Below are 21,066 nucleotides of genomic sequence, written 5' to 3' on the forward strand. Positions count from 1 at the left end.
CCTTCCCGAACCGGCTCTCCCAGCATGTTTAAGGTTAAAGCTCCACTGTAGCTGAAAAACAGGGTTTGTGGCCAGGATACGTGTCTCCCTTGGGTAGTGACGCGGGTGAAGGCATGTCACCGTGGGCTCCTGTCAGCTATCTGGAACGTACAGCTATCCTGAACGTTGTGCTTGGAGCTGGGGTGTTGCCTGAGGCTTCATTACACCCTCCTCAGTGCGGGTCAAGCCCGATGCTGGTGATATGGTTGTGTCAGGGTGTTACCCTTCGCTGTAACGGTTGCTAGGGGCCCAGGAATGTAAATATCCAGTGTAAATGCCAGGTGGGGGTCAGAAGTGTAAATATTCAGAAATATAAATCAATTTTCTTTCATCTCTGAAGAGATGAAATGCCTGCTGGGTGGGGGAAGGCGCTAGTCTGTAGTGGTGGCCCAGTTAATGTCACATAAAGGTTTTATGTATGTAAATTTACAGCTGTTTGAATTGAGTATGACTAGAATAACTGTTTAATGATAGGAAGATGCCGTGGAGATACGGCCAGTGCCAGATCGCCCAAAGGAACACCTGGGCAACAGGATTTTGGTGAAGCTGCAGACTCTGAAGTAAGTATCCTTCACAAGCCTCGCTCACCATTTCTCAGTTCATACCAGTGCACTGCTGCCAACCATGCTACACCACTGCAGGTGTCCTATTCAGCATTTACATGCTTGCTTGGCCTTTCTTAGTGTAGCAGCAGACTGTTTCTATCCATGATCACAGAAGTCTTTAACTTGTCAGGGTGAAAGGGAGTTGGGAATGAGCCCAAATTATATATTTCCAACCAACTAGATCGGTCTCTGTACATGCTACTTGACTTGATAAACAGAAAAAAAAATTCACGAAAGGCAAGATCAATTTTAACTTATATCCGAGACCACCTTTCTGCCAAATTTAGAAAATACATTGCATGCAGTTACTTCCCTTCTTTTCCTCTTGAAATCATCTAATAAAATGCACTAATAAAAAAATCCTCCAGGCTTTGAGGTAGCTGAGGTCTGGAACTAAATATTTCTCTTTATTTTCTAATGGAAGTGCCGGTCGAAATATAGCCTTTTCATTTTTTTATTATACAGGGTCATAAAAGTGCAGTATTAATCAGTGTCTTTTCTTAACAGGTTTGATATAGAGATCGAACCTTTGTTTGCATGCATAGCTCTCTATGATATAAAAGAAAGAAAAAAGGTAAGTGTGCATATGGTATTTTTGTTCAGTTGGCTTGGGTTTTTATCTCCAGAGTAATAATTTAGGAAAATTTACAAAAAACCATGTGACTTTTCAGACATGCAGTCTGATCCAGGATTCTTTTTATTCAGTGAGTCACATGCTTGCAATTGTTTATTCTTTGGTTCTAGTTACTATGTTTGGCTTACTTTAAAATAAAATTTGTTGCGTTTTTGCTTTGCAATACATTTTAATTCTTCTTCTTTTCAAGATCTCAGAAAATTTTCATTGTGACCTCAACACTGATTCACTAAGAGGATTCTTGCGTTCTCATACACCATCCATTGACTTGTCTACTCAGGCAAGATCAGCAGTATTTTCTGTCACTTATCCCTCATCGGATATATACCTAGTAATAAAGGTATGTTACACTGCTACTTCAACACCATTCTTCCTGTTCCCAACTGTGCCTGTTGTCTGAGTTCATGGAGCTGACAAACCTGAGTTTCCTGTAGCTGAGATGAATTCTCATAGTTTTTAATAGTAGAATCATAGAATCATAGAATGTTTTGGGTTGGAAGGGACCCCTAGAGGTCATCTAGTCCAACCCCCCTGCAGTGAGCAGGGACACCGCTAACTAGATCAGGTTGCTCAGAGCCCCATCCATGTGCAGGTAGTACATGTGCAGGTGTCCGCTGGTATATATCAATCACAGGCTAAGAAGTTATATTGATGCCCTGTGTTCTAGTTCTACTAAGTATTTATAATTTCCTCTCTCTCCCTAAGTGAAATTTAAATTAAAGTGAAAGAAGCCATTTTTACAGCATTTTAATTACATTCTGTGGAGGTTTTTTGGCTTCGTTACAGTGCACTTTGCATCATTTTGTTTATTTAATTATAAAACTGAGTTGGCCTGAACTACTTCATTTGGAATGTGTTATTCATGTTTATTGTTATTCAATGAAAATGCAGTAGTACCTGATTGACAGTGTTGTCACATATGTATTTTGTGCTTTCTAACAAACTAGATGGGAAACTAGGAGAAGGTTTAGTATCAGTTACTCAATAAAGACAATTTTGAGAATTTTATACTGCACATTTAGGCAGACTCTTTCATATTGCTAGAGAAGCAACATGTTACTATTTGTGTGATACTTTTTCTTTGTGAGTGTCTTATTTTACTGCTTTTTGTAGATAGAAAAAGTGCTTCAGCAAGGAGAAATCGGAGACTGTGCAGAACCCTACTTGGTCCTTAAAGAAAGTGAGGCTGGCAAGGTAAGTAAATAAAACTATAAAGAGCACTTAGATCAAAAAAATGCATGCACAAGAGAAAAAAAGAGAGAAAGAGCAGACCCTTTGGAATAGGACAGAAATCCAAGAACATTGGGGAGGAAGCCAGTTGGTGCATCCATGGTGCAAGCAGTCTGGTGTCTGTTACCAGAGTCAGTGAGGAAGAAGTCATGAGAAGGTAAGGTGCACTTTCATTACTGACCCTTTTGGAAACCAATACTGACAAAGTCTTGAGTCATGAAGCAGATAGGGGTGAGCAAAGGAGATGAAAATGCAATATGGAGTTAGCAGAAATATTTGTACCTCAGAGGCATGTCATTGACTTGAATGGGCAACCAACCTGCTGTAGTGTGTACGTGGCCACTTCAGTGCTGTCATCCATAGAGAGCATGAGCTCTGTTCAAGGAATTCATGGCCATTTACCTCCCTGGAGCAGACTGACAATGTTTACTGGACTTCCACACATCTCTCACCTTTAGAATATTGCTTTCAGCAGAATATTGTTTCTGTATCTGATGAAGGAAGTAGACCTACTAATGTTTCATGGTGATTGTTCATGCTGGGCTTTAGGGTCACTGCAAAAGGGTCTGCATTCTCCTTTTCTATAATGAAAATTAACTCTTTGAAAAGAAATGAGAAGTGAATGTACAAATCAAACCAGCTATGATCCTGACAGTGATGTGGCAAGAAAACACGAGAGATGAGAATGCAAATTATTTACTGAACTGCAAACATGTAATTTTCATTTTTTTATCTAAAGTAGCATTAAAATAACTGATTGCTTTTTAAACAGTCATTTTCTTTGTCTTTGTCTTAGACAAAAGAAAAGATTGAAAAACTGAAAGCCCAGGCTGAATCCTTTTGTCAGCGGTTGGGGAAATACAGAATGCCGTTCGCCTGGATTCCCATAAGTCTAACTAATTTCTTCAACCTTTCAACACTTGAACGAGAAATAGCTGAAGCTGAAGGTTTAAACGGTAGTTGTCTAACTTTTCTAACTAATGCAAAGCAACTTTTCAGTAGGACTGTGCATAGGAAACAATGTCATTCACTCTGGCATCAAGAGTGAACAACAGATTCAAAATCATGTCTTCTCAGCCTTCTCAGCCTTCCTTTTCAGTGCTACCGACAATTTAATATGCTCACTGTTTCATCTCTGCATATTTATTTTTGTGTATGCTAAATATTATTCCATGTTTCAGGCCCTATTTTGGTTGAACACTGGCTTTGTAGAAGTAAAACTCCCTTTGCCATATGGAGTCCGTTTGCAATACAGGACAATCAAAATATGTGTCATCTTAGTTTCTAGAGTATACAGAACCATTGGTCAACAACATTGAGCTTTATAACCCATGAACTAAAAATATGAATAAGCTTGTGCTCTGCAGCAGAAATAATGTCACTTCACTAGGTGTATCCTGGCATTCCACTATTTCACATAGTCTGAAATAAAAGTAGTGTAATGTTTTAGGTACTTTATCCTCTGATGTTGCTGGGAAGTTGTGGATTTCTAGTGTATTCTGACAGTCTTTGTACTGAAGCAACACAAACCAAGTTGATGTTTCATTTAATTTCCTTTTGAAGGGAAAGGATCCACAAGTGACAAGAGGGCAACACTGCTGCAGGCGAGAAGACTTTCTGAGAGGAGTCTGAGCTCGGAGGACAGCTATCCAGTATCAAACTTCAAAACAATCTCTCTGACCCTCAACACCTTCTTTAAACAGGTGCTGGATGCTCTTTATTTCTGATTGTCTAAGACATTTTTCATCTATGGAATGTGAACTATATTGGGAAAAGTTACCAGTGATGTTCTTGTGGGGACAGAGGATAGCTGCTGTCAAGTAGGCAGTAACCCACTTGCTTTGCATGCCTCAAGGACATAGTTTGTTCAGAAGCTTTTCTCAGTGTTATGGACTATTGTTACAAAGGTACTGATTTTTGTCTTTCTCCTCACAGGAAGGAGATAGGCTTAGTGATGAAGATCTGTTCAAATTTTTAGCTGATTACAAAAGATCGTCTTCCTTGCAGAGAAGGATTAAGACATTGCCAGGTACATAATTCATTTTGGATGCACAAGGATATATGTACTTTTCTCCCCTAAATTGTTCTGTAAATTCCAACCCCAAAATGTAATTAGCTGGGGTTTTAAGTCTATAGTATGTGCTGTTGTGGAACTTCCTGGGCATAGATGCTTTTGAGGTTTTTTTCTATATAACTGAGTATGGAAATTTATATTTAGCTTGATATTCTAAAATTGTTTGCTTTCCTCCCTAATTTACAGTATATCTACTGGTTATCTTTTGTTATTATTCAAACTGGTTTTAAGACAATGCTTTAAAGCAGATTTTTAAGATTCTCACTATTTCCCTGCAATATTTTTAAATGGGTCATAGTTTATACACAGTGAGATTAAAAATTGTACACATTTCATCTTATTTGGGTATTTGGGTCAGTGTTAGCTAACAAAGTAGAGAAGCAGAGATAGTGTTTGGCTACTGACCAGCTTATTTTTTCTTTTTGCATAAATTACAGCTCAAGCTCTTCTGAGTTGTAGAAGAACCTTAAAAAACATGAACTGAGTGCAAAGCTGTTTTGCCTTTTTAGTTGATTGCCAGAAATGACAAGTCTGAGTTCCCCAAACGGTTTTCACTTATCACAACAGAGAATTTAAACTGAAGGTCTAGCTATACTTGGGTAAATGTTATCAGTGTTAACTGTTTAACTGCTCACCACAGCCAGCCTGTGGGTGGTGTCTACTTTGGTAGAGATTAATCAGAGCAGGATCTGAGTGGGGGGAGTGAGAGAGAACTGTATTAGACAGAAGCCTTTTTATCCTTTATTTGTCTCCCAGGCTAATTTTGTATTATTTGTGTGTGAAAGATACTAGAACATCAACCCAGCATATAGTATTCCTTCTTTCTTTCCTGTTTCTTTGAAATTGTACAGAGTAGACATAAAGAGCTATATATTGGCCTGATGTGAAGGGATGTGTGTAGGTTACTTCCTGTGTATCTTTCTACACCTATGCTTTCATTCTCATGCAGCCGTCAAGCTGAAGACCCAGTTCTTATTTCTGCACTGTTGCTATGTAGCCTCACATATTGTTTTCATTTTTGTTTTACTATACATCGGTTATTTTTTATATTTTCCTGAGATTTTGTGATTTATTTTTTAAAGGAACACTTAAACTGGAGATTTCCCCAGCTCCAGAAAACCTTGGGTATTGTCTGACACCAGAATTACTACCAGTGAAGCCATTTCCAGAAAACCGTAATCGTCCTCACAAAGAGATTTTGGAATTCCCAATTAGAGAAGTGTATGTTCCCCATACCATTTATAGGTAAGAAATAACATATATTTTTTAAATTCTTAAGATCCATTTTCAAAAATAATTGTGATTTATATTCTTTTTTCAGAAATAGAAACTAAAAATATTTCTAAATGTTGAAGACTATGCGTGATGCTGATGATTTAATCTTACTAGCCATTACAAGTTAAAGCACTTGCAGGGTGTTCTACGGTCTATTTACTAATCTGATTCTGTTGTCCTTTGAAAATTTTTCTAAAACGTCAAAAAAAACTCTAACAGCTCTCATTGACTTGGCATATTTGTGTATCTTTCCTCTTCTGTGTCTTTTTCCCAGTAGATCTTATTTTAACAGTTTTGGTAAATATTTGTGCTGGGTGGTTTCTACTGTTAATTTGAGTCAACTGAGCATCTGAGGAAGTAATCTGTTGTTCTGTGCACTTTTTCACCATGAACAAGGACTCTAGGCTATGATGTCATTTGTTTTCTTAAATCTGTTCTATTTTGGTGGTTTCAGGGAGACCACAGTGTTCAGTAGCATGCAGCTCAGCAATTCCTGTAGTTTCTTAGTGGTCTGGCACATCTGAGTCTCCAAGAAGAGATGAGTATCAAAAGAATGTGCTTCAATGTGTTTGTGCAACATAGTAGGGCTAGTGAGCAGTGATATTGGTAATAGCTAAATGGTAATAATTCAAAATTGGTGTATTGCAGAATTATAGACGCAGAAATACTAGCTTTCATATGAGCATTGTGTTAATGAAGGCGTGGAGGTAAAGCAGAATGCTTCTTAGAAGTGTAGTTGACACTATTCTAAGGGACTTTTCTGATCCCTAAAACAGTAGCTAGGTACTGAATTGCAATAGTGGCAAAGATGTGACTATCAGTAAGGAATCACAGAATAAAGTAGCTGAATAAAGGGGTGTAAAGCTTATTCACTTCTTGCAGCAGAGATCAGCCAAGACCCAGCTCTGCCACCCACTCACCTGACCCCACCCAGGAGGGGAGAAGGGAAGGGCAAAATTTGTGGTTCAGTATGACTCTGAACTGCAAGGCTGCAGATTAATTTATTCTGGGGAGATGCTTCACACTTTCAGAGTAAACTGCAGAGACAGTGGGGCTGTTGTTGACAGCTGGATTTGGGTCTCAGCTTTTAAGGAAAGCAAAAAGAGGAAATGGCATCTTACTTCACCGTAACAGCTTGCATTCTGGTGTCAGCAGGGAAATGAGTAAGTAAGCTAGTTTGGATAGAGCCTCATTAAAAGTTTTGGAGGAATTTTTACTGGGCTGTGCCATGAATCTGTGATATTCAAACTCCTGAGGGCTCTTTCTTTGCACTCTCAGCATCAGAATGCTAAAATGGGGAGTGTTACGGTACTGTCTTCTCTCTATCAAAGATAGAAGTGAATGTCTTTTTTTTTTTTTCTCCCCCAGTTTTTAGAGGTTTTACGCAGACATTTCTCTGGGGGAAGTAGTTTTTATACAGTTGAAAATGCAAATGTAAATGAACTTGAGTAATAATGCCTTTTTTTTTTTTTAAATTAAAAAATAAAACAGAATTTTAACTTTCTTATTCATTGTCTGGCCCCACTGAGGAGTAGCATATGTTAACTCCAGTGTGCAGCCTGGTAGTGTCTAAAGGTCTGCTTTTGAAAATTAAAAGCATTAGCAATAAAAAGAGTTGAGTCAGCATGGAATATTCTCTCTTTAGTTCTCATGAAGGTAAACTTTTGCAGGCAGACATCATGAATATCAAAGCCACCATGCAGAAAATTAATTTGTGCATCTCCTGAAGCAAGTTTGGGTGTCTCCACGCTATCCTTCAGTTACTAGGCTGTCTGTTGAATACACACACCCACATTAGAAGAAATGCTTGCTATAGCTCAACAGTTACGTTATTTGCACAAGAGTTTACACCCAGCATGCTTAATCTCTTCAGGTTTTTTGGGCTCTGTTTTGATTTTCATCCTAAGTAAAAGTCATGGTAACAAAACAAGGTAGGATCTGTCCAGCCTAACTTGTAATAATGAAGATAATATCTATAAAGAATACTTGCCTTCATTAATCTTTACCTTAAATAGTGAATCAATGATGATGGCACAACAGACATGCCATAAGTAGTGTTACACTGTAAACTGGAAATTCAATCATTTAATACCCAAATTAAACCCTAGACAGTTAGTTAGATACACTGGTGAAAAAGATGCAGAAATGCTAGGTCATGTTTTGAATGCCTTCTGACAACAAACTTGTTTGGCATGAGAAAGGGGAGTTGCCAGCTGAAACTGTTGATGAACTCCAGCAATATTTCTCCAGAAAGTCAGACGAGGCAGCTTTGCAAACTTAATAAAACAGACAAGTCTGGACCTTGGTGGGGTCCAGGAAGTGACACTTGTGTTTGTGCAGTGCCATAGAAAGCACCTCCTTTGCCCGCAAGCTGGGATCGCCTAGCCACATCTGAGACGCTTTTGCCACACAATCATGCCAGTGCTCCATTTGGTGAGCAAAAGCATAGCTAGGGAATACAGGCCAACGTATTTGCTTAATTTAATTGTCATGCAATTCTCCTTGCTTAGTTCTCTGTATGGTGAATACTGTTTTGATCCTGAGATTAAACTAATCTATGCAAAGTAACTCTGAATTTGAATAGAGCCAGATATTAAGTCTTTCATGTTATTTTATTCCCTGTCCTCTAATCTGAAAAGTAGAACCATCCTGTCTTAATTAAGCAATGTGCTAGCATTTAGTCATAACTGAGTGTCATGGCCTGCTAGTGTGTTACAGGGGATTTAATGTTTCCTAATCTTTGACTGTAAAGTCTGCAAACCAAATTTTATGTTTGCCAATGCTATAGATTTAGATAGTACAAGAATGAAAAATTGATAAAATAATTACCTGTTTTCTATTAACATTACCATGAATGGTACAGAAATGTACGTGAATAACAAAAAAATGAAAACTTATACAGTCTGGTAAGCTCTTACTGGCATAATAATACCTCTACACATGTCCAGACAAATACTAATGAAACATCTAGGTTTAGATTTTCTCCTGAATGTTTAAAAGAAATGCAAAGATTTTGTTTACTTGGTTTGGGTTTTTTTGCCAATGTGAGATATTTCAAAGGAAAAATGTCTTCTTTTTCTTTTTAAATAATAGCTTTTCCTTTGTGATAGGAGAAGCAGAGTCTTCTGTTATAGTCTTTGAACTTAGCTATTGCTAGTTTTTATACTGGTGTAAATGCCATTATTTTAAATGATGCTGTTTCTGATTTATGCCAGAGAGATCAGCCAGCCCACTTTCTTTGTGCACTGTGAAATTGAGCACTTCTTTTTGTTGTGTACCTACATTTCTTTAATAAAAATAGTTCCCTGAAAATGTCAAAACATACCAAGATTTATTTCTTTCAATACTCTTCTATTCTTAATAGGAAAAATCATATAATTTAAAGTTTGTTTATAATTTTATTTTCTCATAAAATATAAATGAAAATGATGCTGCTTACTGCCACTGTGAAATGTGGGTGCTGAGAAAGAGGGATTTGTCCCATTGCTTCAGTGGTAACTCAGCTTAACCAGGCACAGGAAGTACTGCTTTGATAGGGGAAGTGTCTAATGCTGATGGGATTTTTGGAGTAATTGCAAACTACTTGGCACTGTCCTCACTCTCTGCCTATGGGATCTGGAGAGAGCTCAGTAGCCCTGTGCATCTTCTACAGGGCCATTGCTTTAGTTTCTTGCCAGTCAGAGATGCTAGCACTTCTAACTTCTTTTTCAGAGTAAACAAAGTGGAGATTAGTATTGCACTGTTGTGCATGGGTGAAGGAAACAGCTTAAGCCAGTTGCTGTAGTTTCAGAGATCTGTGTCCTGATTTATTCTGGTCCTCAATACACATGATCTTATCCCAATGCAAATAGCTGCCTGCTCTTTTCTAAGCTCTGTAATCTTTCCTGGGCATCTACTATATTATCTCAACAGTAAGAGGTTTCATGGAAGGTTTCCTAATTTTTCTTTGCTTTTTACTGAGATAAAAATGACTTTGTCAAATACTGCATAACAAAGAAGCAGCAATGAAAACAAAAACTTCACAAACAGGATTCTGAGAGTGCATGCCCCTTTCCCATAGGCACCTTGTTTGTCACAGTGCTTTCAGATGAAGTATTACACCTGACTCCTCATAACAGACTTCATTAATTATGTAATACGGGCAGAGAAAAAAACTTACCGCCATGGCATGGTGATCTCTGTGTAGTCACTGAGTGGAGACTCTGAATAAAATATGGATTTGTCTAAACTTCCAGATGAAAGCAAATCCTTTAAAGAAATGTGTAATTATTCTTTAAAAAAAAATAAAATGCAAGTGGTTTAATTAGAGGGGTTTGGGGGTTCTTCAGAATATTATGGTTAATTGTAATTTGACGTCATAAATCAGATTCTTGAAAACTCTGTTTTCAGCAGAATTTTAAGCAAGTATAAATCAAAATGCAACAATAGCATTTTAAAAAATCTTGACAGTTTGGTGTCTTGAATACCTGCTAGCTCTCTGTATGAAAATCATTAGTAAAACATCTGCTTTCACATTCTGATGAGCACTTTTATACTATTTAAAATCTATTATATACTGATAAATACTGTGTTTTGCCTTCCAAACAAATCTGATGTTTTATTTTTGATGTCACTGTTCTTCAGCCTCGGTATTAGTTTGTTCTTTGGTCTACTGTGTGGAAACAAAAGAGCACTATCAGCAACAAAATCATGTTAAGGAAAGCTTCTAAAACAACAGAAAGTAAATGAAAATAATTTATAATGTATACCAAATAATCTAGTCCTCTTTTCTTTCACAAGAAGCTAAATTGAGTCTTCCAGAGACCTGCAGGAATTAAAGTTTGAAATTAACATGTAGGTATCTCATTTCAAGCAACTTCCTAAAGTATAAGGAGTGTAGGACTGAATGACAGTTTTTAAATCCAGTTCCAGCTCTACCACTGACTTTCTGCAATGCCTTGTGTTGTGGTTTAATCTGAGCCAGCAACTCAGCACCACACAGCTGCTCACTTATTCCTCCCTGGTGTGATGGGGGTGAGAATCAGGAGAGTAAAAGTGAGAAAACTCGTGGGTTTTCAATAAAGACAGTTTAATAAGGAAAACAAAAGCTGCACACACAAGCAAAGCAAAACAAGGAATTAATTCCCTCCTTCCCACAGGCAGGCAGGTGCTCAGCCATCTCCAGGAAAGCAGGGCTCCATCACATATAACGCCATCACTCTTAACGTCCCCCACTTCCTTCTTTTTCCCTCAGCTTTATATGCTGAGCATGACATCCTATAGTCTGGAATAGCCCTTTGGCCATTTGGGGTCAGCTGTCCTGGCTGTGCCCCCTCCCAGCTTCTTGTGCCCCTGGTAGAGCAGGCAAAGCTGAAAAGTCCCTGACTGGTGTAAACACTGCTTAGCAATAACTAAAGCATCAATGTGTTACCAACATTCATCCTAAATCCAAAACACAGCGCTATGCCAGTTACTAGGAGGAAAATTAACTCTATCCCAGCCGAAACCAGGACACCTTGGCTTATTGATTGTATCTCATATTCTCCAACCACACATTCAGATCCACATGGAGATACCTACCATGCAAGAATGCTAGAAGGTTCAGATTAATGTTTATACACCAAGTTCAAATAATGCTGGGCATTTTTGTTGAATTAACCCCAAACCCTCTTGCTTGATAAATGGTTACTTTGAGATGTACAGTTTAGAGAAGAGGCATCACTCAACAAATACACAGTTTGTCAGCATAGCTTCCAGCCTCCCAGGTCAGGATGGGGGAGTATGTAAATGACAATTGAGACAGTGAGACAATTAAATCCACATTCCACCTGTTGAATTTAGCTGCATGGATCTTGCATGCTGCTGAATCCTATGTCATTCACTAAGGTTTTTAAGCATTTTCAACTGAAATTCTAGAAGTGCATAGTGTTTGTGGCAACAAGAAGATGCTGATAAATATGAAATACTGCCTCACATTATCTAACACTTGTAACTTCTAGGCGGCATGTTACCTGTATTTTGGTAAACACATGGTATGCTGTTGTATTTACTAGCACTCCTTCACTGTGTCATTTACTAATTAAATATATCAGGACAAAATTATCTCACCACAATTCTCAGTTGTATCATCATATTTCAAATAGGTTCACTATTATGTGTAAAAATCTGATATATCAGAAATTTCACTCTGATTATAGATATTCAGTAAGATTTTTGGGATAGATATTTACCTCTGTTTACACAGCTGGAGGAATCACAGGTCCTGGGACGGTGAATGGATGTATAAAATACAGCTCTATGGTACAGTTACTATCTTCCTTTTTTCAGCTTTTCATACTTCCTTTGGGCAACAGGACAATGCCTTATGTGTGACCTATCAGCTTGTTCTTACAGTGTCCTGACTTGCAATAGTTGATACCTGGTGGCTATCCACTCATTTTATCCTCATCAATAATGACTTAATAATTTAATAATACTGGAACCAGCAGGGGAAGTCAGGGTATTATCGATGGAACAGTGAGGTTAGTTTGGTAGAGGACTGCACAGCATGGAAGACAGAGACATCAGAAGGTGGTATAATCCCTTCAATTTTCATATTTGAAAACTTTAAAATCATTTTAAGAGTAACTTCTGAAAAAGCTGATGTAAAGTAGGCAATTGTGGGTCAAAAACTTCCCTACAGCTGCACGCCAAAAAATCAATATGTTAGGTAAGAAATTATTTTGTTGGTGATTTTTATGATTCACAAAATCTCAGTTCTTTGCCTTTGGTCTTGGTTTTCAAACACATTATTTCATTGATTACTTGCTTGCAATATTTGATATTTGAAGTAATTCCACGATGTATAATGAATTACTATGAATCCTGGAGAGAAAGCTATTAAAATTTTAGTCTAACTTGGCTCTAAGCTCTAGGTCACATTTAAATTTAGAAATATCTATTTTCTTGTCACCATTTTGTGGTTTGAATATGCAGATATCTGATGTTTTGAGTCAGCCTTCCACTCAGTTCTTCTGGCAACATTTTTTTTGTGTTGACTAAAACTTTAATGGAAAATGTATTAAGGTTTTCACACCAATGCTAATGGACAGAATAAAGTGACAACCACACTCAGCTTAAATCAATGAGGATCTGACCACTGATTCTTTAGATGATTCCTAATTTTAGCAACATGAGAAAAATCGTTCAAACTATACCCAAATTATCCATACTAAGATACAGAATATATGACACATATACATCGTCTTGAACATGACATGTTGAAGTTCTGTTACTGTGCCATTTGTTCTAGTCAGTGGCAGAATAAAACAGGTTTCCATATTTGGTAAAGTGTTTGTAATTTGCATTATAATTTTCAACCATTTTTTCTGACGATTCTCCACCCACCCTGACAGAAGCCTAGAGGAATCAACAAACATTGAAAATTGGAACTAATGGGTGTATCAGTTTTTGTTTCCAGTACCATAAGCATTAAATGGCAATGTTAGCCCATCCATCACTGTTCACCTGTAGAACATTGTGGTTTGTATCAGTAGTGACTATTTGCACATATACTGGCTTTTGCTATGTATGGCGTTCTTGTCACAGTCACCAATGAGTATGCTTAATATTCATTAGAAGTTTGAGATGCACTTGTTGACACTTCACATGTTGTGTAATTTAGCAAGGAGAAGGATTTTATTATGTCACACATGTTCACAACCAATAACTACAAACGGGAATATTCAATGAGAAGGGTCACAGACTTGAAACTCTGCATAGATTTTATTTTGGCAGAAGATAGGTCTGCATTGCTTTGGCCATGGAAAGTGATCAAATTACCACTGCGAAGTCCCACAAAAGCATAGGAATGTTAGCAAATTCACAGAATCATAGAATGGCAAGGGTTGGAAGGGACCTCAGGAGATGATCCAGTCCAACACTCCTGCTAAAGCAGGTTCATCTAGAGCAGGTTGCACAGGACATCATCCAGGTGGGCTTTGAATATCTCCAGAGGAGACTTCACAACCCCCCTGGGCAGCCTGTTCCAGTGCTCTGTCACCCTCAAAGTAAAGAAGTTGTTCTTCATGTTCAACTGCAACCTATTATGCTTCAGTTTGTGCCCATTGCCCCTTATCCTGTCACTGGGCACCCTTGAAAAGAGTCTGGCTCCGTCCTCATGACATCCACCCTAGAGATATTTGTACGTGTTGATTAGATCCCCCCTCAGTCTTCTCTTCTTCAGGCTAAACAAGCCTTTCCTCATAAGGGAAATGTTCCAGTCCCCTAAGTCTAATGAGAATTGCTGCATGGTGTACTGTGTCAGGCTAGATGGACCTTGAGCTTTCCCAGCAAGTAACTGATTCTGAAATAGCCCCTTATCTTACCATTCTTCTGCTGGGTCAGTCTCCAACCCAGAGAAGCTGTCCAGATCCATGCTTCACCCAGGACTCTTGCTGTCCTGTGAGACTGGTCCAGTGAAGTTGAGTGCTCTGCCATGGCTTTTGTAAACCCATACCAGGTCCCAAATAGCTCTTTTGCTTTTTGTAAGCACATCTGACTGTATCTGGAGGTGGAGCCCTGCACTTTCTGTAGGGGGAGTAAGGGGAGAAGTTTAATCACATGGACCAAAAGTAATTGCTGTGGCACGTTGTTTGAATATTTCTGCTCAGCACAGAGCCTCAAGGGAGACACAATGCCTCCTGGAGCTCTCCACATCTTTATGGGCATGCTAGCTGTCCTATTGTTTAAAAGACAGCAGTATGTGCTACCCTGACACCCCTGCTAACTGTCATGTGGAAATGCTCCTTGTCATTGCTTCCTTTCAGGATTTTGGAGGATACAGATGCTGGTAGGCAGTAGCACCTATATAGTGGTCAGCAATGGGTGTACAATTCATGCCTGTGTGAATGAACCTCTTTTCATCATCTCCCCACCTTCCTGCTTTAAAAAATCAGTCATCACTTTCATCTCTGCAGGATATCCAGAGTCAGCATTTGCCTCTGTTCTTCCTCAGTACTGATGGGTTTAATACACATGTAAGCAAGATCCCTAAAACTGCTTGAGCATAAATGGCACAAGCTTTAGCTCTGCGGTACAGTACTTCCTGGAATAATGTTTCTTAGGTTGTGTAGTCAGCAGAGAGCTCTCTGTTTGTGATTTTACACATCTTTCATCTCAAGTCACATCTAAATGTAAAATCCAGTGCTCAGGCACATTATATGGATTTGTGACATCTTTGACTGGGCTGCAGATTAATGAAGCAATGACTGGATTATGCAGCCTCCCCTACATGTATTTCTTCACCTCTGGCAGATGTAATATTGATAATATCCTTCATTTAATATGTCATTACTCCAAGCATAATTCAGTAGAGGTTACCAATATATTTCTCTCTTTCACTTAGCTTTTCCTAATATCATCTTGAAGAGATTTTGGCAGAGCAGAAATTGCATTTTAGGAGGGTGAAGAAGAAAGTGCATTCTGAACAAAGGGAAGGGCAGGTCACATGCTAGTTTGTTTGCTAAAAGCATACCATGGCTCGTGTTGGTTAGCAAAGTAGCTTGGACTGTGTAGTTGAAGAGTATTGTCACATGGTGACAATAAGGAGAATCAGCCTCAGATACCTAGGTCTTGGGATTCAACAAATGGAAGATGGACTGTCTGACTAAATGACAACATTCTCCAAAGCTGCTCCACATTTTCAGCTGGCAATGGTGCTGAGGAGATAACTGTGGATTATATAACTGAGGAGATAACTGAGGACAGGGGGCTTTTGTGTGTAGCTTCTGACTGTCAACAGAGCTAAAGAAAGCATAAAAGCCCATGAGTAGTTCTCATTGTTTCTCATTGGAAGACAGCATACTTCCACCAACACCAGCCTTATTCATAGAATCATAGAATCATAGAATTGTTTAGGTTGGAAAAGACCTTTAAGATCATCAAGTCCAACCGTTAACCTAGCACTGCCATCCCACCACTAAACCATGTCTCTAAGCACCTCATCTATCCTTCTTTTAAATACCTCCAGGGATGGGGACTCCACCACCTCCCTGGGCAGCCCATTCCAGAGCCTGACAACCCTTTGTGTGAAGAAATTTTTCCTAATGTCCAATCTAAACCTTCCCTGGTGCAACTTCAGACCATTTCCCCTTGTCCCATCACCTGTTATGAGGGAGAAGACACCAACTGCCACCACGCTACAGCCTCCTTTCAGGTGGTTGTAGACAGTGACAAGGTCCCCCCTTAGCCTCCTTTTCTCCAGGTTGAACAACCCCTATTCCCTCAGCCGCTCCCCATCAGCCTTGTGCTCCAGACCCCTCACCAGCTTTGTGGCTGTCCTCTGGACATGTTCCAGCAACGCAACATCTTTCTTGTAGGGAGGGGCCCAAAACCTAACACAGTGTTCAAGGTATTCAAGATCCTCATACAGTTGGGCTCGGCCCATCGATCCAGCCTGTCCAGGTCCCCCTGCAGAGCCCTCCTCCCCTTGCACTCAGAGGTCAAACAGTGAGAATTCTATACCAGACCGGGAAAATGAGACACTAAATAGACATAATTGTGATGCCAGAATATGTGTAATCCAGGTCTTGGTGGAATCTCAGACTTAACATGGACTTAACTGGAGAAAAAGCTTTCTATTACCATTTGGACTCTTCAAAGAGAATTGTTGGATTTTGACCTTGGCAAACCATCTATGCTGCTGAATTTCCCACAGAAATTAAAAGTGCTTTTTAAGTTTAGTGATCTGTCCATGTACAGAAGTTTGTAAACAGCAAAGTACGCTGTATTTTAAAGCATTATTCATATTAATTACTAAAATCTGTCAGCTTCTAGAATTATAGTTCAGAATTTCTTGTTTGTATTTACTCAAGTTTATTGACATGGCTTTTTGATTTGCATAATCTAGAAATATATGCCATTTTGTTGCTATAAGTAGGAATGTATGAACTTCAGCTGCTGGGTTTATTTGCCGGTTTACTTGTTTTTATCACCTCTAAGTGATTCCTTACCCCTTCCAAAATCTGATTCTTCACAGCTGAGAAGGGAGCTGCTTTCTTGAGAGGTTCCTGCTTTTCATTACATCAAGCAAAAATACTAATTCATTTGTAACGGCCACTTACATATTTTAAAAGAAAAGAGAGATAGGAAGACTGCCTTCTCAAAAACATAGCTTACTGTATGAGAAACTTTAAACATAGGATGTTCTGTGTGTCACTGCAAGAACTTACATTTTCCTTCTGAACTTTTGAAATCGAGTTCTGGCAAAGCTTTTTCTATATAGGTGGAACAGAAGGGCAGGAACAGCAGTCAGCAAAATGCTAGTTTATACACTTTGTTTTGAAACACAAACGCTTGCCATTTACCCATTTGATTCTTCATTTTCTTTCTTCCAGAAATCTCCTCTATGTTTACCCTCAGAGGCTGAATTTTGCTAACCGACCAGCTTCTGCAAGAAACATTACCATCAAGATCCAGTTCATGTGTGGCGAAGACCCATCCTGTGCAATGCCGGTAATAAATGCTGAGATTTCTTGGTAGACTTTTGCTTATGTGCATTCCTGAGGAACCTCTGAAGAGAGAACTCATTGCTTACTTCCCATCCCCACAGTTTCTAGTGGTGCCCTAGGAAGCCTAACATCAGAGAACTTGTGAAGCTTGTCAGAAAGCAGGGCCGTAGTCCTTACCCACAACAGGAAAGACTTGTCACTTGAGTGGAGCAGAGGCATATTAGTCCCTCTTATCTAAGTCTTCCTACCTTATTTTCAGATGAGTGACATTGTATTAAATCAATGCTGTGTTGGAAACTCTAATGGTAAAATTCGCAGAGCTTCGGAGACCTTTGAAGAATGATGTAGTCTTGTCTTCCAGTGTAACACCTTTGTACGCACTCTGTGTACACAAATACTCAGGTGTAACACCGGAAAGTAGAAGTTGGGGTCTTCATTGCCTGAATCTGAACAGGTGCACAATCATGCAGTCTATGTAGAGTTTTCCATGTTTGAAACACACTGTGTATTAGGGCATACTACTAGCAGAGCAGGCAGCACTGCCTTCATTGAGGTTGTTCAACATTTCTCATTATAAGATCTCTTCAGCATGACCAAGCTTCAGATGTTCAGGTTGAAGTGTTCTAACCTAGATGTCTGCTTTAGCCTGATTTTTTTTGGAAATTTTCAGACAGTATAATTGGCTATTTGAGAATGACATTGGGATAAAATCTTTTGTGCTTTTATATGTTGGAGGGGGAAAAAATGAATGGAAATATTAGAGGAACTTTCATTCAACAGTATGCCAGAGCAAGGACTGACACATGACCAGCCTTTATCAGCATGCTGACACTGCACAGTGTATACTTTGCAGCCTTACTCCACAGGAGCTCTGGAATTGAAATCAGAGCATCAGCACAGTGTTTTCCCAAGCTGCGGTCCTTCCAGAGCTGGAGCTGTGCCACGTGAATGTAGCACCATCTTTTACAGAATACTGCATTGTTGGTTTCCTTAAACTCTGCCCATATTACAATTAGATTTTGACAAATGCTTAGGAAAGACACAGTTCATCTGGCATTCCTTTCCACTGAGAGAGCTTCATCTCAATACATATGGACTTGTGCTGTACAGATATCCATGTCTAAGCTCATCTTCCAGGGCTCCCTTTAAAGTTACTGAATTCCAGGTCTTTACCATGAGGCTATGTCCAAAATGAGGGAAGCAAATCAAGCACCAAAAATGCCAATTTCTCTACATTGATTGTAATGGAACTTTGGACCTCTAAGGTATGGAGAGATGGATCTCACCCTAAATGAGCAGGCTACAACGGAAAAACAAATTCTAAAACTAATTTTAATTTGACTTTTTAACATTTGGTTAAAAGCAATGTGACAATGTTTAAGAGACTTACCGTAACTTTATTCCTGCAGTTCCTAACTTTTTAGTACATGACTGGAGAATTTGATGTGAGATAGTCAGTGGCTCCAGAAATGACCTCTACTCCATTTTCCTGGTGTTTACCCTGAGTGTGTGGGAAGATGCTTGGTAATAAGACATTTGTGTCAATGTGCTAAGACAAAATTGAAGAGTAATTTTCAGCCTTTGGATACTGTCTTAAAATTTATACAAGATGATGACAATTAAATGCTTTAGACCTGGCTGCTGTTACTTTCTTTTCTTTTTAATGTAGGTTATTTTTGGGAAATCTTCAGGTCCAGAATTTGTGCAAGAAATACACACAGCTATCACATATCATAATAAGTAAGTATTGTACCATTTTTATGACTTGAGAAGTATTAATCATGACCTCTTTACATAATCTCTAGCCTACATAGTTCATCAAGGAATGCTGGTACTAATCCATTCTAAACATTTACATTTTATGCGGATTTGTCATATCTAATTTGGATTGCTACGTGCATTTGCATAAGTGTCCATTGCGTAAGCAACCATTGCTTTTCTTGTTTGGAGCTTTTCTGAAATTAGTTGAGAATATTTCTAATCTGAAGATTAATGAGCAGGAGCAGGAAGCAGAAGCACAACTTTGTAACAGCATTCACTTCGGTGAATTCACAGGCCCAAAAGTGCTGAAGGGACATTCTCATTCTCATGAATGTGCACTTGGGATTTAGGATTGACACAACAAATATGCTGGAACCCAAAATTAAGATAGAATGTTTTTGAAAGTATAGACATGGGTGAAAGCTGAAACATTCCAGCTGATACTGGTTTTGTTCTTCCTGATTCAAAGGTGTAGATAGTTCATAAGTATAACTGTATGTATATGTACTTTGTTTAACTCATCTCTGAGGCTGTTTTCAGGATTTATACAATTTTTATAACCATAGCCTCTAAAAGCCTACTGGCAAATTTGCCTTCTGCTTAGTCTCTTACTTACATTGGAAATGTGCTTGGCATGTTTTTTTAAACAGGTCCCCTGACTTTTATGAAGAAGTGAAAATTAAGCTGCCAGCAAAACTCACAGAGAAACACCATCTATTGTTCACGTTCTATCACATCAGCTGCCAGCCAAAGCAAGGAGCATCTGTGGAAACCCTCATTGGATATTCAGTAAGTTCCATGTGATATATAAGTGTGTGTGTGTATGTAGCTACATCCCATGCAAACAGACTCTTCGCTTGTCAAGAATTTTGTCATATATTCCCGTTCTGATTATAGTAATACATCAAACCCAGTAGAAGGTCTTAATGTTAATTCACAGAAGCCAGATGCAGCCTGTGCTATGTTACATCCTCGTCCTATAATTTTACATTTTTAAGTGTCTATGAAGTTGGTGAATTCACCTGATGCAACTGAAGTTAAGTATGCAACTAAATATTTGCAACACTAACACTTTATAGCATATTGTTATATCAACTAATTCTGTTAGATTTTATTTATCACAAAAAATACCTTAAAATGTACACAATTATGATTATTTACTGCTATCTAACATGTTCATACATGAGGTAACAAATAATATAATATTTCAATTAGGTTTTATATGGCATGTCATTTATGTTCTAAAGTGTGTTTTATCCACATCAAAATCACAAACCAGAAAGAATCTGGAAGGTAAAATGTAATTCTCTTGCATTTGTTATCTTCATGGTGAGACTAGCATGTTTTAGCTTAAGAAATACATATTTTAGCATAGTTGTTTTGACCTTTTTCTTTATCAGTCGATATTTTTAACTGGAGAGATTTTAAAATTTAAAAAAAAACATAAATTATGATAATACTTCAGATTTGAAAACATCTTAGTGCTATGGTCAGCAATTGACTGGTGGGGCCAGACAAGTGCTTTCCATGTGTTCCTACTATGAAGTTTGTGTTTGGTTTTGATCCCAGTACTGAGAATCCTTTCAAATGAGCTTTCTTTTATGGACAGATGTAGTCCCATCAATGTCAGTGGGATTGGTAAGAAGTAAATTAGTTTGTAGTTCAGGAGCAAGACTTGACATAGGTAAGGACTTAATTTTCAAGCTTCTGTTCACCTAAATACAAAATGTTTCTGCCCTGTGATACTCAAATGCACAGCCTCTTTCAGACTTGAATATGAGAAAAATAGTGTCCAAATACCAATACAGAGTTATGATGAGTCATTCTGGCCTTAATCCTCATGGTGACTACAACGAAGATGTTCAATTTATCCTTAGCAAAACTTTAAGTCTGTTGATTTGCTTCAAAGCCAAGGGTCGGTCTATTCAAGATATGTGATTTTTTAAATAAAACCATGGACTCTACTAAATCCTTCTTAGA

General features: G+C 38.5%; 1 protein-coding gene across 2 annotated transcripts in view; it reads left to right on the forward strand.

The window, feature by feature from the left end:
• The window catches only part of DOCK8 (dedicator of cytokinesis 8), a 75,473-nt gene that overhangs the window by 11,376 nt on the left and 43,031 nt on the right, over positions 1–21,066 (forward strand). For both annotated transcript variants that reach the window (XM_009640601.2, XM_035896076.1), the window contains exons 6-16: positions 514–599; positions 1,152–1,218; positions 1,469–1,618; positions 2,392–2,472; positions 3,305–3,464; positions 4,072–4,211; positions 4,444–4,537; positions 5,665–5,827; positions 17,212–17,329; positions 18,995–19,065; positions 19,737–19,875. In XM_009640601.2, coding sequence (XP_009638896.1) covers positions 514–599; positions 1,152–1,218; positions 1,469–1,618; positions 2,392–2,472; positions 3,305–3,464; positions 4,072–4,211; positions 4,444–4,537; positions 5,665–5,827; positions 17,212–17,329; positions 18,995–19,065; positions 19,737–19,875 — 1,269 coding nt within the window. The remainder of the gene's footprint in view (positions 1–513; positions 600–1,151; positions 1,219–1,468; positions 1,619–2,391; positions 2,473–3,304; positions 3,465–4,071; positions 4,212–4,443; positions 4,538–5,664; positions 5,828–17,211; positions 17,330–18,994; positions 19,066–19,736; positions 19,876–21,066) is intronic.

The sequence above is a fragment of the Egretta garzetta genome, unplaced genomic scaffold (genome assembly GCF_000687185.1).
Source record: "Egretta garzetta isolate BGI_Z169 unplaced genomic scaffold, ASM68718v1 scaffold886, whole genome shotgun sequence".
NCBI classification, from domain to species: domain Eukaryota; kingdom Metazoa; phylum Chordata; class Aves; order Pelecaniformes; family Ardeidae; genus Egretta; species Egretta garzetta.